This window comes from Battus philenor, unplaced genomic scaffold, assembly GCF_028537555.1.
Source record: "Battus philenor isolate CCGP_79_NKW_IND1 unplaced genomic scaffold, ilBatPhil1.0.hap1 SCAF_12, whole genome shotgun sequence".
NCBI classification, from domain to species: Eukaryota; Metazoa; Arthropoda; class Insecta; order Lepidoptera; family Papilionidae; genus Battus; species Battus philenor.
The window spans coordinates 8,955,267-8,974,173 of record NW_027181674.1 but is presented as its reverse complement, the minus strand read 5'-3'; the positions used below and the strand labels follow the sequence as shown (position 1 = coordinate 8,974,173).

Sequence of the window (18,907 nt, the reverse complement as noted above, 5' to 3'; positions counted from 1 at the left end):
TGAAAATATAACACAAATTTGTTATATATTTTAAAACAATTGTGAGTATACGGTACTTAATGCGTATATATCTATTACACCAAAGTGAACATTTCTTAAATATTTGTCTTTCATACGCAAGTTTTTTGAATAAGTTCTTTATTTTAAATTACGTTAGAGCATAATGAAAATAATAACTGAAAACTTGATTTTCTTACCTAATTCCTTCATATACGATTGTAGAAATTAGAAGTTCATATCATAAAATTAATCAACATTATTCAGTCCTACTTAAACTAGTCCCACTTTGCGATAATAATAACTTTAAGTAACTACTTATGTACACACATAATGTTTGATAATGTCTGACTTTCCACTGGAATTGGCGACACATAATAATGAAGTCTATTTATTTTTTATGAAAAATTAAAAGGAATTACGCGTCGCTTGAATAGTTCTGCGGTCAATGGCCGCCGTTTAGATCTATGTTACGATAATTGTATCAACCGCAATGTATACAAGCACACTGGAAACAAGAAATGGACGAAAGCTGTCTGAAAGTAAAACCTACTGCTTTGCTCTATTCATTACACGTACGCGCTTGTTAATATGGCGGATATTTGTATAGGTGATGACACTGATTTTGAGTAAAAAGAGTATTTTTCCAAACAATGTGCTGAAACCTAAACGAATTCTCTTTAATAACAATTAATATTTTATTGTGTAAAACCGTTTCATTATAATAAAATAAACTTGGTAAATAAAAAATGTAAATTAGTTTCTATAACTAAATATAAATTAAAACTCACCACTTTCCACCCATATGATCAACGATAGAGAACAACGTACATTAAAAATAAATATTCTTTTTAAAATTATATATCTTCCTTTATAGCAATTAGTAACAAAGTAAAGATTTTATTAAATTTCAATTAAACCTTTTTAAATCGTACAAGGCGTAAATGTTATTTTTATTTAAATAACATCGTTCTCGCGTGTTCATGTCTCGACTATTTAAACGTGGTATGGAAAAAAATCGCCTTATGATGCAAAGTTCTTTGTTTAAAAAACATAAGTACAAAATACGTAAAACCATATCCAAATGTCGGAAATAATGTAAGCCGTTCCCATTTATATTTTATTTGCAAATTCGACGAGCTACATATAGCGTTCAACGTCCGATTTAATATGCCAAGGTCTAGATAATAAATATATATGAGATGCTTCAATGATATATCTTTTTATTGTAGTGTTTGTCGGGTCGAAATCGCTAAACACAATCATTGATAATAAATCCGACACCCCTATTTTACACTTTTTTTGAGGTTTTATTTATTTAGTATATTATTTTATTCGCTGTGAAAGATGATAGAATGACCAGAACTAGTTAGTAATTAGAAATGTTATTGGTTTCGTCTAGTTTTTCTTTTGTTCCACATATTTAATAAAACTAAAAAAATATTTATGGCGCTCAAATACTATCTAAATACTTTGGGATTAATTAATTTGATGTTACAAATAAAACTACCAGTATTTATTTCGTCTGAAATGGCCGAATGATTTATATCTTAACTATACAACACAATAATTTCTATTTCAGAAAAGCAGAATATTCAATGGAGTAAAGAATACAAAAATAGTTCTGAACAATAAATTGTTCATTATTACTTTAAAAAATGTAAAAATAGTGGATTTCTTATTGAATAAATAAAATTATGACGTATTTTTTTAATTGTGGCGTCCAAAATCATCGAAGTTATATACGCAATATTATTATAAATTCTGTTTAATCAATTGTATTACAAAACCATTATTACATACCTCTTCATAGTCAAGACGAGCTGTCAAAGTGAACACTCCAGTCTGCGGGTTCAGTGAGAACACGTCATTGGCCCAATCGGAGACCACGGTATAAGTTAACTGCGCGTTTGCTCCTGAATCCAAATCGCTCGCCGCCACTGTTCCAACCACGGAACCCCTCGCAGCGTTTTCAGGTATATCGAATGAGTAAGCATTTTCTTTAAACACGGGTGGATTGTCGTTCGTATCGGTTACCTGAAATTTGAATGCTTCCTTTTTATTTCTTAATCAATGTTAAATATAAAAATTGTGTTTCTCGAAACCTTTGAAAATATGAGGAACGTTTTAGCTTTTAGCCGTGTTATTAATTGACAAAAAATGCTAAAGTTTGTACTCCTTTTAAATATTATTATAACATTAAAAATAACGGAACATATTGAGCGTGATGAGATCATAAGCTAATAAGTAATTTCTACCTGTAATAAGATAGTGATATTGTGGAAGAAAAATATATCTATTCAAAGTTAATATTCAATCGATATTTAATATATAACTACTTAAATTAAAAAAAATGCAACAGGTTATAGGTGTATTCTTAGTCCAGCATGAAATCCTTGAAGGTTTTTAATAGAACTTTAGTGATCAGAAAAAATAATAAGGTCTAATTAAAAAGGAATTCTAGTTTTAATGATAAACATCGGGGTTGTGTAGTACAAGCGGCGGCTGATTCCGCCAGCGGCACCGTCTTAACGACCGAGCCTGCATATTGTAAAATATTTAAAAGTCCACTCACGGACGCAGATAAAGCAAACGCATTTCGAATTAATCGTACTATTCGTTATCACGGGCTGTTAAGCAAAATAAACATTTTAGCATGTAGACGGTGCTATAAAAATAGGTATATTTGTACCTGAACAACAATCGTTATGTCCGTGGATTGCATACCATCATCGGCTCTAACTGTCACTTGATATTCTGAAACCGTTTCTCGATCCAGGGGCTCCTTGAGGGTTAGTACTCCGGTGTTAGAGTCCAGAATGAAGGGTGTCGGTTCAACTGATTGTATACTATATGTAATAACGCCGATAGTATCCGGATCTTCAGCAATAATAGTGGCGATTTTTTGGCCTGGAGCCAAGTCCTCCGACGCGGGATAGGCCGGTGGTATGTTCTTGAATTCAGGTGGACTATCGTTTTTATCTAGAATTATCACCTCCACCTGCAAAAAAGTAATTAAATGTCATTAATTATAATACAAGTTTAATTACTTTAACACAATTACCAACTTTTCATTTTCTACTTTGCATTTAAAATAATATATATTCATTGAACTAGTCCCATTATTTAAAAAACGTTGATTTAATTAAAGGTAAAATTGGTTAAGATCAATTACATTTAAAATAAAACATTATGACACCTTGATAAAGTTTATTAGTTAAAGGAATTGGATCACAATTATTCCATAAGGTTTGCAATAAGAAACAGATTTGCAATTTTGATCATGTTTGCTTATGCACAGGACGGACTTTAAACCTTTTTCAATAAATACCAACCCAACTAAATTTTTTCGTCAGATAAGTAATTCCGTAATTAAAAGTTTGGTAAGCTCCAACCGCAACAGAGAAAATTAACAAAGTGAAATGTTTAATTTATGATGTGGCCACAAATCGGCCGGTTCACAAAATATAAGAACACGAACGAAATTGATACTTCCAAAAATGCTCAAGATAGCGTACTTTACTTCAATCTTTCTAGCAAACATCAAAGTGATAACCCTTGTTCGACTTCACTTATTGCATTCACGTTTTTAAATAAAAGAAGATATCCGTATGCGTTATCTTAGTAACTAACCCCATAAAAGTTTAGGCTAAATATATAGAAATATTTGCTGTTTCTGATATAATATCAACTCAATTATGTATTATAGTTAGATGATCTAACATGGACATATTACTTTAATTCTCGCTTTATGTATGGATGTGTTAGGTAACGTTTATGAGATAGAGCTACGCTTCTAAATCGAGGTTGTCGTCTACAAAAAGACTACCAAACTGAACTCCATAAATATAGAGAGAAGCGAAGTAAGGGACTAAAACCAGAATCATTTTGTCATACGCTCCTCGGTCTACTTTGAGACACATCGATTGCGGCTGGTACAGATAAGAAGAATCCGATTGTACAGAGTACCCAGCCTTGGGCGAGGAAACGCTGCACATTTGTTACGATGGCTCAATCTTTTATTTATACAAAGACGAGGGCTTCTTCCTAAAACATATAGAGTAACCTTTGTATTTAGAACGATTTTATAAACGTATTTATTTAACACTGAAATATTTCCTTACGTTTGTTTCTATAAATTAAAAATTTTATTATGTACAGATTATTTATAACGTTTTAAAACATGTGGTTTTAAAATAGATTTTGCATTATTGACAATGCGAAATATGTGTAGAAACACAAATGTGTTGTTTAAACTTAAATAAAAACATTGTTGATATTTATTGTTACAGACGCGTGTAGTATATATATCCGATGTTATAGATCTGAAGATTTATAGATAAGATCCCTTCACATAGTTCGTCTTGCATCATTGGACCCCTAGAGTTCATATTTGAAGTAATCGATTAAGGGAAGAGAAATGACAGAACGTCGATTTAGTCAGATAATCCATTTATCAAGTTTCGATAATTGATTATTGTCCGCTACTAGATTAATAAGAAATGTTGATGTTTTAAACATCAAAGAACATCGTTCATTTTTAATTGTTAGTGTAACTGCCTGTTCAATGTCTACAAATAAAAACTTAAAAACAAATTTGGTCTTAAAAATACAAAATAACAAACATTATTTTCAACGGAAGTGGATAATCAATTTGTCTGCAGAAATCAAAAATTATATCTTCTTAATTCGTCATTTTTTATAACCTTCATATTTATAACATTTTACATTTATTCATGTAAACAGTAAATGCAAATTTTATTTGGCGTTGTAATCAATAGATATAATGACAAATAATTATATTTTTATAGAGGATATACACACGACGTCATGTAAATCGGTCTTTCTATTAGATACAACTCCTAACAAGATTTTAAAGTGACCTAAATTTATGTATAAGTTTTGTTAACAAATCGAAAAGCATCGTTAGTAGTAACAATGCATCGGTGACTTTCAATTTTTATAACTTTTAGCTTTTAGTTTCTTAGCTGAAAATTTTCTTGAATATTAAAACTGCATCAGAATTTCAACGACCAATAACTAACGAATATCGATTTTACCATAATATTACACCCTGATAGCTTAAATAAGTTATAAGGTAGTTAAGGGTACATTAGGAACATACTTACTGCCAAGGCAAACTTCGGTAGCTCGATTTTAGGTTGGGGATGTAAACCTTAATGTGTATGAAACTTTTTTAATTGTGTATCACTACAAGTTTACGACAGTATAGTGTAAATTTCTTATACGTGGACATAATATAATATTCTTTTGAAATCATTTAAAAGCAATCAAGTAAAAGTTCGTTATAGATATATGTATAAATTTGTTTACAGCAACAAAATTTTAATAAACTAGAAATAGGTAGCAGAAGTTTAAACAGGTACACTTCGTCTTCTAATTGTAGTTGTTTGTGTAAACTCTGGCTGGTTATATAATAAATATCTTTCCTTTAATAGAATGTAACAAACCATAACGTAAAGGACTATTGGACTTTAAGAAAGTATGGCAGATTTCGTATTTTTCAAACAGAGTGCAATATAGATTTACGAACATCAATCATGTGAGTCATTTACCTCGAAAATTTTCGACGTCACTCCTTTTATTGCCACACTTCATTTTTATGTAATTTCACCTTGCACCTTAAAATACAATGGGGTATCCTTTTATTTAGTCCATAAAGTAATCAATCATTTTTTAATATTAGAAAATGACTTCAAAAATTTATTAACATCGCGTTATTATCGGCGTAATAAGGTATACAGAAATGCCAATCTTTGATATATTGCAAGATGAAGAGAGAAATAAATACAGTTTCATAATTTTTATAAATTTGCATCTTGAGAGCAAAAAAATAGTTTAACAACTAATTCCAATAACTTGATGATGCACTTACAAACGAATTTAAAAGTAGGTATATGAAGTTTATACATTGATTAAACATTAGTATAATGAAATTACACAAACATGTAATCTTTATAACAGGTGTATTAATAATATTTAATTAGACTAAAACCACTAGTCACAGAATGTTTGAATACCCCTTAAAATTTTTAAATTTGTGATATGAGACCACCATGTAATTGGTACAACATTTATACGTTCTTAAACATTTTGGATGATTTCTTTTTACACAAACAACATATTTATGACTAAGACTAGACCTTTGTATAAAGTGCAAAAATATAATAGGATTTTTAGCATTGGAAAATTTTAACTTCTTTATTATATTAAACGCACGCGATAATAGTGATCAAGTAATAAGAACAAGCAAGTCAAATGTCTATTACTATCTACAACGCAGGCATGGTACGGGTGGTTGTTGCCTGCCGACGGATATGGTGGCATCGTTTAGGGCCTCACTCTATGTTTAGAGCGGTTCGTGACCGAAGCTAAACCGAGGAGAGCCGCTATCCCCGCAGGGCTTTCCACACAATTATGTTCGGGTGTCAAAGATACATGAACACTTTTAGTCAGCTCGGAAATGAACAACCCTTCAGCATATGATGTCCTCTTATTTAACTAGCTGAACCTTTTCAGCACATAGTTAATGTTATTATTTACCTTAGTAGAACTAATTAATAATTAATACTAATTTCATATAATATACCACAAACATGATAATGACTACTTTTAAAAAATTAACAAAGTATACAGCAAATTATTATTATTATTAAATTATAAATTATTATCGAAAATCATTAATGTAATACTTAAGAAAACCATCAAAGTATATAATCTAAACTTATAAAAATGCACAACGAAAGATGTAATTGAGTTTTATGTTGCATTTGAAAAATCTTTCATTACGTACCATTATGGTAATTAGTTACATAAGAGTCCTTAGGAAGTGCAGTAATTTAGAGCATAATACCTAAGTACAGGTCTACATGCGCGGCTCGGGGCATTAGCATGCGAGCGCAGAGTCCGCCCACACCGGCTATCCGCCGCATCCCCGCAAATATATGTAAAATGAGCACAAAAGTACCCCGGATAAAGTGCAGCGATAAGAGGCGACGCAATTTGCATCGCTCCGGGCGCATCGCCCGATATAGTTGACCCTGTGGTTACCAAAACACTAACAACTTGCTGCATACAATACGTATTGTGCATTTACATTATATTACCTTGTAAAAGCTCGAGAAGTCTTTCAAAAAAGTAGCCTACTTATTTAAGTCAGCCATAAATATAACATAATTTATCCAAATATTAATCTTCAAAGCAATTTTGGCAGATAAAGATAGTATGGATTTTATTGTGCAGCGAATATATCAGCATTGCCAAATCTTTCAAAATCGAAGAGTAAAATAGAGACTGGCGATTTGTACCTATGAATAAATAAAGAATAACTTTTGAAAATTATTAAACAGTATTATCTACTAAAAAGGAGATGATTATTTGGAAATTTAATATTTAATTATAGAAATGTTACGTTTATTTTCAATAACATATTTAGCAGATTCTTATGTATTAATATTTACGCCTGACTTTGATGAGTTGTTTGAAAACTATCTTTTTGTGATATATGACGTTGATATTGCTAAAATCATTATCACTGACGATGTAAGGATTGCGGCTGCAGGGCACTCACGCCAACATTCCAACTTTTTCCTAAATTTGAACCTTGGGGGCATTATCTTCGTATTACTGAATATCGATACTGCACTTTGATATAATTATAAATACCATATAATTTGAAAATATCCGAAATGTGATGTAATGAATACGTATAATCGCAAAAAAATATCACATTATTTTTAATACTTACTTGAAATTAAGTTATAGTAACTAATATCAACGCATTAAATCGAGCTGACACGGCTTTAAATTTAGAAACAAACGGAATCGAGTAAGTCGCAGGCGAATTCTCTGTAAACAATATTAGCTGCCCCGCAGCAAATAAATGAAGTACACGAACCGAAATCACGAGTTGAAAATTTTTCAACGTCGCTCCGGGATCGAGATCTGCACATTTGTAGCGGCGAGCACAAAGGGGTTTCACGATTAACGAACTAAAGCCAAATGAGAGCACATCATTCTAATTTAAAATATTCCATTTTTTTAGAAAAAATCATTTGAATATCGCTTCCACAATATTTGCGAAAAGTTATGATTAAAAACGTATTCAAAAATCTATGTTTAATACAGATCATCAATGAAATGTAAATAGCAGAAATTACTCCGAAATGTTTAGCAATTGAACCGGCAGAACGAAGCGTTGATCAAAACACTGCATTAAGATATCTCTATTTACTAGATTTATCTAGCCATTAAAGCTAAAACATCCAGTCATCACCATGAAAACAATAGATCGGAACACAAAAGAATTATAGAGCGCGGTGCCAAAACGTCGACAGAACGCGCAGGTGGTTCTAGCGATTTATCGGTGGGAGATTTAACCGTTCCGATAATGGCGGCTAAAGGCCCGAGGAGCGGCGATGTCGCAACCAGCTCGCCGATTTCGGTGTGCCCGTCGGTCATCTCTAACGATGAAGCGATAATTAAGATCGGACGCCGGCATTATTTACGCCTGCAGCGTCCTGCCGACCCCGCCGCCATTCGGTCACGACTTTTTCCTTGGCGGGCGCGACTATTGTGCCCGAGTTGTTGTTACCCGTGTTCAGTTTAACATAACTGAACTATTGTTCAACTTTTTTTCTATCAGAAAGGGATGAACACTTCAGGTACCTACTTTTGATATAGCACGCAAGTACTCACAGGTTTTGTTGATAACATCATATCCTTAAGCATAAGAGAGATTTATTTTACTATTTAATATTTTTACTACCTACGATAATCTATAAAACGAACACAGTAATGCATTCATATTATATTGGCATTAGTATTTGCGTCGAGATGGTAACTTCTTTAACTCTAGACAAGTGCGTGTTTGCTTGAGCAAAACCTACGGCAAGTTTTTAAGTTTTGTCAAAAAGTTTCAGTAGGTGAAAGTCAAGAAGTTTAGTTATATTACTAAGAAATGTAAGCTTAGAAATATTTTAAATCGACAATCTTAACCTTTACTATCTATTTATATGTATATTGAACAAGTAATTAACATTTCTCGTCAAAAATTCGGACACAAAACAATGAACAAATTTTATCCCTTCGTTTTTATTAAAATTCTTTTTCTTCGCCAAGTAGAACGTTGTCAATGTAATGGAATGAAAACAATGGCGTAGAGATCGTTGTCTAGAGGCGAGCCGTGGCAGCGGCTCGAGTTTGGTTCCCGTTCGACGAAATTAAGTCTAAGTTTGTTGCTTAAATATCGAAAAGCGTTTATATTATCAACAATATAAAAGTAATATAAATTAATATAAGTATATATAATTAAATTAAGGGATTTTGGATTTTGTATCAATTATAAATATTATATCTTTAGGTTTAAAATTTCATAAAAAGTAATATAGCGTAAAAACTCTATTAATTTAAATAATTTACACAATTCTAGCATATTCCTAGATTTATTATCAACGGCTTATCAAAGAAACTTTTTAACGAAGGATAAATATATATCAGCGTCCAAGTTATAAATACATAGGACTTATTTTCGGCATTCATTATCCCAATCCTTGCCATAATCGAAAAACCAAAAATTGATGGGACGTCGCAGCGAAAACAATTTCACGTGTACAATATTTAACATAAAGGTCTTTACACATTACAGCTTTAACAAACGAGTGTTGCAGCGTAAAGACTACTTCTACTGTATAGTTATCGATTTCATTTGGTTTTTTCAGCCAAAACTATTACATAATGTTACAAAAGTTGACATAACTACATTAAGACTTCACATTATTATAAAAGAGAGACTATTCGTATAATTACACATACTATTACTTTATAATACATATAAATTTAATCGGTGCAATGTAATTTGAAACAATTATAAGTGCATATTATATTTTTTACCTATATGAGCAATTTTTAACCTACGGTAAGCGTAACCTTGTACGAGGTACCCCGCGTGTAGTTAAAAATTATATAAGTAACGGCGGTTTCATAACGTATCTCTGCAAACATTATAGGATAATCCTAATGATACAATAAATAAATGAGTCATGAAAAAAAAATAAAGAGTTTTGTTTCTTTCATAAAGGATCTATACTATCTCAAAGTTAGAATTATTAAAGGCTCATCACCTTCATCATGATGTCGCCTTATAGACGTCCACTACAAAGAATCCCCTAAACATCTTCACGAAACCTTGTTATGTCGTCGGTTCCCCTAGTGGTTGGCTTACTATTCAAGAAACTTTAGACCCCAAAGGTTAAGGAAAGACATATTTGATAAGTTAGTAAAGGCATATTACAAAGTTAAGATTAACAATAGTTAGATCTTAAGAGAAATGTGTATTAGTTATGGAGTTATTATGGGAGAGATACTCCTAAATAAAAGTTTTAACGGGAGGTATTTAACGAAAAAAATGTTGGGAAGCACCGATCTATATTAATGATTTCTAAATACGCAATTTAAACGAGCAGGGTTTCTTAATTAAATTTCACGGTACATTTTTATAACTTAATTAAAATTACTTGGGTCGTTCACATAATCCGTTCGCCGATTGCCATACACCTGCTACAACAAGTGATCCAATTATGTAGAGTGCTGCTACTATTGAAAGGTTACCATGTCATTTGCTCTGTGGAGTCTGAACAGGACTTAAGACTTCATATTATATTACCTAAGGGCTTAAGCCAGTTCATTAACGATCATTCAATCATCCCTTAAAGGGAAGCAACCTCATTTAATAATTTTTACTACATTTTACGTATAATGTAAATTAATACCAGTAATAACAAACTACAGGTTACAAATATCAGAAATCAAATTTGTTTTTAAAATACCACTATTTATTCTTGTAAAAAAACTGGTAGGACATGTGTTTCCATGAAAGTTACATTGTAAACTTTAACTAATCTATCAAATAAATCTATTTATACTAAACATTAGGCATAGCGACTTAAAACATTGTAAGTATACATAATATTAGCCTGCTATACTATACCACACGGTGGTAATAATTTCTCAAAGTTCATAAATTAAAAAAAACACATACATAATCAGAATTTTTAAAACTTTGTAACAAATTATTCAGGGTACTTCGCAGAGACATCATAAGCGATGTGAGCAATGCTGTAAATAAATGCAAAGTGACTTGGCCTTAAGTTAGTGAAACATTTTTATGTTGATTTTTGCGTGTTACATACCGAGGAATACTCAGGTATAACGTGTTAGGCGCCATAAATACCGCAGGTCCCAACGGTTTCACATTATTTGTGGTATTTAATGATATTTGACTACGTCTTTGGTTTTTTCTTCTTAAATAAAGACATAAGAAGGTGTCGTTAACTTTACTCGAGCGTGAATACTTATTTGCAAGATAATAACAATAAAATGGGTTAAGAGAGAATCAGAGTTTTGTGATAATGCAGGGTTTTTTTTATAATTAACTACTCTATTGCTTTTTTTCTTTCAAAATTTATTTTAAGCCATTTTTTAATTTAAAAACCTATTAGGAACAAATATGATGTATAAATAATATAAAATTAGATACCTATTATCGTCTTATATGTATATAGTCTGGCTGTAAAAACTGTTACAATATTACAGCTAAAAAAATATATATTACTTTTTAATTTTGAATAAATCATTTTTATATTAATATTCATTGCCTTCTATGATTTTCACGCCAATTGGTGTTAATTATTTTTCTGATATTAAAACGGAGTGGGAGAGTAAAGAAAATGGAGTTGCTGTAATAACAATCCACAAGCTGGTATCTAAATAAGCAGGCACCAAATGCAAACTTGATAAACAAGACACAATAAAGGTTTATAAGAATTTCACAACTAAAAATTATACTACGTTTTTAATTGTAACAGTATTTATAGTCAAACTAAGTATGTATACACATTAGGTATCCTGGATCTTGGTCAACAGTAACCGGCAAGCTATTGTTGAACGGTGATTTAACCTGTCAAATTAAAGACATTTACCAATCCATTTATTACAAGAGGACTTTTTTGTGTATCCCTTAACTGTAGTACTATAAATGAATATGAAAAACCGATTAATATTTTAAGACAGAATATATAAAAGGTTTGCCATTAGTGAATAGTTCATATGCTTGCAGCATAACCAGTTTAGTGACGCGACCAAGTTATACTTCGCCTGAAACATGGAAGTAATTAAGAATGAGTGGAGCTCTGCTTTAAACACGCAGCAACATCTCGATTAATTACAGCTAAGTGAAATAACGAACCCTTAATAAAATAACGGGAAAGTCGGGATTTTACAAGCCGTTATGGAAACATTCACTTTGTTCATGTGATTTTCAATAATATATTACAAATGTGAAATAAATGACATACGATTTATTGTTTTCGAACAACACTTTAAATATAATTATATTATTTTGGTTCGTATTGACGTGAAATATAACAATAATTTCGCGATATAAACCAAAAAAAGTGTAAGGATGTAATGAAACACAAATATCATGTACCACAAAACATTATAATGAAAATATAATCACATAATATAAACCTATTGTAGTGTAATTAACATAAAACTCAGTTTTGTTAGTAATCCTTTATTCCTTAAATATTAAAAAGTTTTTAAATCCTTGAATAAATCACCCACACTGTTATATTAATAATTATTTGTTTATTCACGCGACTGGACAACGTACTATAGCGGTACAATATGTATCGGGGAAATATTAATTATCTGACGTTTCTTCCATTTATTTATTGAAATACCAATCACTACAAAACCAAAATAATGTACCTTACTTTGTTCGTATAAAATATTAGAGTACAGATAAATGTGCAATAACTTTTATAGTCTAACTAAAGCATATAGGATATTATGCCTAACCAAAGGGAATACCTAACTTGTCCGTATTTCGGTATTCGTTTAATTACGTGGAGCTGTCCCCTGTCGGGTGCCCTTGAGCTTCAGACTGTGCCAGTTCTGTGACGGTAACATGGCTTCATTAGCGCTATCATCTCGTTCTGAACCAACCGTGTTATGTGTTTTATCATAGAGTGCTTTTAACTCGAAGATTTCACCTCTGATTTGTGTACGTTCCAATCTGACAGTAAACTATCAGCCAACTGGAAATAGCCTTGTATCTGGTTGACTTAATTGAAACCTCCAACTGTTTTATTTTATGGACTGTTTAAGAAAAGCCCACGGCTCTTTTAATTTAAATTAACATTTTTTGCACCTACAAATATGCTTCACATTTCAGGCTTGGTTAATTTCAAAATAATTATTTATTAATTTTATCACAACATTTTGAATTATATAGAATTCTTTGGATTTCCAAATATAATAAAATAATACCAATCTTTGTGAAGTGCATCCTTTTGGAAATAGAGATTAAAGTGTATCTATAATTAAGCAAAAACCGGCCAGCTTGATTGTGTAAATGTTACGTATTATTTTTATATGTGTTACATTATTTTACAAAATTATTATTCTTGATATATTAATATTGCGTATTAAAGTCAAGAATTTGTAAGCTTTGCAATAAATAAAGTATAAACAGATATTCGACAAATAAATGTAAATTTCTTGTAATATCAAAATAATATACTTTATTATTATCATCATACATTTACAACCGGTATGTGGAGGTTGCACGCTCAAAACCTTTTTTACTTCATGTTAATTTGTTTTAGCTTCAAAACTGACACGAACAAAATGCTTTAGTTTATGCACCGGGTGCATCGCGCGGGGAATCGCGACACGACGCGTAAAACTGTCAGATAGAGATCGATAACAGAGATAAGGATCGGAACTCTCGTTCGGGCCCAGCGTACCACTTAAGTAGTCTCTCCCAAAGTGGACAGTGACTATTTGTCGGCACGCTTACGAATTTAACACGCGACTTGGGTTCATCAATGTCGAGATGAGCATATACGTGCTTCCTTAGAAATTATTGCCGAAACCCTATCGAATAATAGTACGAGTAAATGTACTGCAAGAGTCCATTCTTAAGTTCCCGATTAAATCTAAAAGATTTTTTTGTATCAGAAAGCGAATGATTAATGTACTTACTGTGCACTAACTTAATTTAATATTCCATGTCAACTTGTGAGAATACTATTGGAATTCTCCCACAAGCGTGGTCAGGTAACGATATACCAACATCAACACCTCGTCGTGTTAATTAAGTCCCACGTTCAGTGTGATCGGCTCTTTAGCGAAACTATGTCACATCGATCGACATTCCACCGAGTATTAGTTTAGAACGAGAACAAAATGTCTAGCCAACGCATCAAATTTTTGATTAATGTGAAATATTTAATAGAAACTTATAATCGTGAATATAAATTGTTATGCCGAAAAGTGTATTTTAAGCGTCTTGGTCTAATAATATAAATACCCAGGTAATGACGCTGTAATACATAAATGCCAACCGTGACTTTCCCATAAAGGACACACGAACAGACTGTTATTGAGCCCTAAAATAATCATAAAATACGAGCAGTTCGGTTTAGATAAATAATCCCCAAAGGGTTGGCCGTCGCAGGAGCTCGGTCGCTCGCTCGGACATCTTCAATTTATTTACTTTTTTCTCGGGTGTAGTGTTACGGCTATAAAATTTAGTTTTTGTTGGGCGGGCGCATGCTCGGCTAGATCTCCCGTCGCGAGATATGTTGATTTACGTTTAACGCGCGTGACCCCTCGTCGGAGCCGATCATAGGCTCGATAGACGATTCGAACTCGCGCGCTCCGAAGATATCGGCACATCGCACTCGTGCCGATGTATCTTGGGAAATATTTCGCGGGGTGCAGCCATCCCGCCTGCCGTTAAGTCCGAGATTTGAAGATTTCCGAGCCATTCACACGATTGCCCGTGTTAATCCAACACAAGAACATGTATTCGACCGTCATCAATATCATAGCCACAATGATAATGAGTTAGAAACACACCCCATGGTCGTGCGGCCTATAAACCTTTTATTTCTAACAGCATCTGTGCTTACTCATGCGGATCGTATTTTAAAATCATTTATGGTGATGTGGTGATTGTGCTAGGCCTGTAACGTTGGCCCTAATTCAATTACCATCAGACACAACAATAAATAATTGTATGGAAATATTGAACCCGATGCATTAAACTTGCAACTTCTAGGTTCTAAAGACATTTCCTAGGTCTTTCAGTATTAGATTCGGCTAACTATAATCGTTATTTAATTTTGTCTTTACTTTTAATAATGAACCTTTAATTTTATGATCTTCTGTGTCATCGTACTTCTTTAAAACTGGAGCTCCTGCTGTGTTCTAAAAGTCTCGATAGTCAATAAAGATTAGATGTCGATAAATTAAAGTAAAATATGTCAGTGTCACTAAGCGTTTTATAACAAGCAAAAAGTAATATGAATATTTTGTTATTTTCTTTTAGGTTGCCACCAAAACTTCATTAACATATAACATAGTACATTACGTTCGGCATTAGCAAAATACTATTGTAAATATATTTGAATTCATTGAATCATAAATAAAAATTGTAGAATAGAATAGAATGTCAGACTACAAAATTTATTCAATCATAGAAAACCGTAAAACGTTCTCTCTCGCGCGATTTGTCGTGTATTTCCCATTGGCCAATCTCAATAAAATACAATAAAGTTGAACGTCTTCCGGCATCCGTCATGTCGACTAAGCCCGCTACTAGTTGCACAACTCGCCATCCGACTAGTTAGAACCCAACATCTTACACAGCTAGGACAATTGAGCGATTTGTCAACCGCGTATTAGGTAACCGGTGACCGGTGACCGGAGACCGGCTGATACGAAAGTATTACTGCAGCTATAATCATAACGCGCTCAGTCAGATCAATGCTATAAGGTCTGAATGAACTCTCCTATCAATACATAATATACACGCAGTAAGAGATAGCAGTTGACTACGATCGCCGAACGTGGGTAGAGGTAAAGGCCCGCAGAATAGCAGCTTTACGCAAGATAAATCGGCAAGGCGCACAATAGACGAGGAATGCTTGCAGAACAAGCTTTTTGGGTATTTATTGGAAAGATTTTGTGTGGGTTGGATTTACTTTAGCCATACTGTGTACCCAACGCCTTCGCTTCAGTGAAATCTATTAACTTCTAACATTGCCCTTCGTTAAAAGTAAGTATTAATAGAATTTTCACAGGAAAGGCAAATAGGAATTATTATGGTGGTTGGTTTATAAATAGGATATTAATAATCTTCAAGTACAAAAACTCGCTACTCACAACCTTTTAATGAATATCTCATAATATATTTATATTTTATATATTTCAATTATTGCTTAAAGTTTTCGGAAGTACATACATCTCCCAACTAAAATTTTTTTAACATTTTCAGTTGAATAACTCTGTTTTAATTTTTTAAATCCACAAACTTTAGTTTTCATTTTATTCATGCGAGTACTAGATCTAAAGTCATGTTCATTATGTTACGGTATTATGACTATTTTTATACCAAAGTAATTGTTATCTTCATAGATATGGTTGAATACGATTTTAGATCAACTACTTTATCGTTTAGAAACTAACTTAAGATTTTGTTTCTACTGGAATATACAGTTTATTCGCATCGAATCAATTTAACGAGGTAGAGCCTTTCCAGCGTTCGAATACACATAAAGATGAATCTGAAGCAATCCGGTATAAGTGTTAGTCGTTAGTCTGAGAAAATTAATTTTCTATATTGACGTAGTCCCCGACCCCAGTGAACCACGTTGGCTACCCGACACCGCTCGTTACTAGGTCGACATCGAAGCTCGCTTCATGCCGCCAACTATTTGTACCGTTCCAACCACTGAGTAAGGTCAAGTCGGCCGTGAAGCAATATTTGCTATCTATGCGCTAAATTATTTAATAGCAATATGTCTTGTGTCGATACACCAAAGAATCGTGGATTAAACGTATATAAAATTGGCTAATTAAATAGGCGTTGAAAACGCGTTTTCTTTCACTTTTCCATACAGGAAGCGAAATACCGTAGCGGAATTACATTTTTATTAAAACTGTAAAAGAGTAAAATATGCTCAAATGTACCAACTCAATAAATCATTTATTTGTCGTTTTAGTCCATGTCGTTACGCCCATTGTAAGATAGGCTTCCCCAAAGATATCATTCGGAGGACATAGCATAATCACCACGCTTGGCAGCCGGATTTGCGATCACAATTTCGTATTATGGTACGCAGAGAACGCTGCATGGCAATTCTGTATAATAAATGTACAGAGTGTGAATTATAACCCGGGAATCGAACCGCGACTTGTGATCGCAAGTCCTCTACCGATAGAATGCTACTGTTCCTCCTAAACCTTTAATTAAATTAAAATATTTAAGTGCTATGCTTAAAATAATTGTGTAGGGTATAATTTTATCCTCTTCACTGTTTACATATTCTTATTTAAATAAGGTTATTTATGCAATTAAAATTGTTCGTAGACTTCGTTTGAATTGATTTACATTTTGGATTTTTTAGTATTCCCTTGAAATAATTTTAATAGTACTTTTAATCGACGCAATAGCGCATAAAGTACCACTATTATAAATAAATTTTGATTGTCTTGGCAACAATCCGTCGACATGCTACGGAAAAATATATATAAATAAAATAACAAGTATTAATAAGATAACAAAAGATTATTTACTTGAACTAAAATTTAAAAATCGTATGTCTATTAGAAAAGCGTGAATTTTCACCTATTGGACCATAACAGTTTGGGGGAAAAGTTTTTTTTTCAAAGTTTATTAACATATAACTACTATAGTTATATGTTAATAAACTTACATTCCATTTTGATCTCTGACTTTTTGAGGATAGCAATATACTGCCGTTTCTGCAAAAAATTTAAGACTTCTGATTAAAAAAACGTGACAATTCGTTTTGACAGTCCTCACTTGATTTTAATCTGACACTGAATAAATAATTCTAAAAAGACCGAAACAAATGGAAATCTGAAAGTGCGAGGTCAGATCAGGTCTATGGTTGATGCGTTATCACCTCCCAGTCAAACTCTCATAATTTTTAATATGGATAAAGATTTGTGTGGCATAGACACACCACTCCATTTTTTAAATAATTCTGATGGTTTTCTTTCAACTTCTTGCTTTGACCTCATTAGTTGTTTGTAGTACAGATCCATATCGATGGTTCTGCCCTGCGGTAAAAGCTCATTACAAACAATGGTCTTCCGATCCCACCATACACACAGCATTATTGCGTCTCATTATGAGTTAACCTAGATTTTGCCACAATCTGTGTCGTCTGACCGATCTTCGACCACGACCATTTTTACATGTTCTTGTCATACGTGATTCACATTTCATCAGCTGTTATCAATTTCGTCAAAAATGGTTGGAATACGTTACCATTTGTGAAAAGACCTTGATATCTAATATAATACCGCGACTGTTCACACGCCATTTTTTAACAAATTTATTTAATCTATATCGGTCTTCCTGGTCATCAAACAAGTTGGAGTAATAAGTTATTTTTAATACATTTCTTATAAACTTATAACTATAATATGTAGCATATGTATATGCCACAGTACTGTTAGTAATTGTGTGTTTGCAAAATTACTTCCTTTTAACAAGACAGTTTTGACTATATATTATTATGTAATGTTACTATGTCCTTTATAAATGAAAATCACCAAAATCTCATAAATATTATTTTTAAGGTTTTGTTATTATTGAAAATCCATCAACAAATCATTTCTTATTTGTGCGACATAGGGAAGATTTCCTTTAAACTGGATTCTAGCAAAGCCTTATGAAAGCGTCGGTTGTGCTCTAGGCCTAACGTCTAACGGTTGATGCGCCCACTCACGAGGTGTCGCCTGCCTCAGACTGCGCCGGCCGTCCGTCCCCTTGTACCCACGATTT

At 32.6% G+C, this 18,907-nt stretch overlaps 1 protein-coding gene across 1 annotated transcript in view; it reads right to left on the bottom strand.

The window, feature by feature from the left end:
- ft (cadherin-related tumor suppressor fat) overlaps positions 1–18,907 on the bottom strand; it is an 86,271-nt gene that overhangs the window by 13,012 nt on the left and 54,352 nt on the right. Inside the window, exons 2-3 of the mRNA XM_068776456.1 lie at positions 2,690–2,998; positions 1,801–2,034 (exon numbers count right to left, since the gene is read on the bottom strand). Of these exons, the coding sequence (XP_068632557.1) occupies positions 1,801–2,034; positions 2,690–2,998 (543 nt within the window). The remainder of the gene's footprint in view (positions 1–1,800; positions 2,035–2,689; positions 2,999–18,907) is intronic.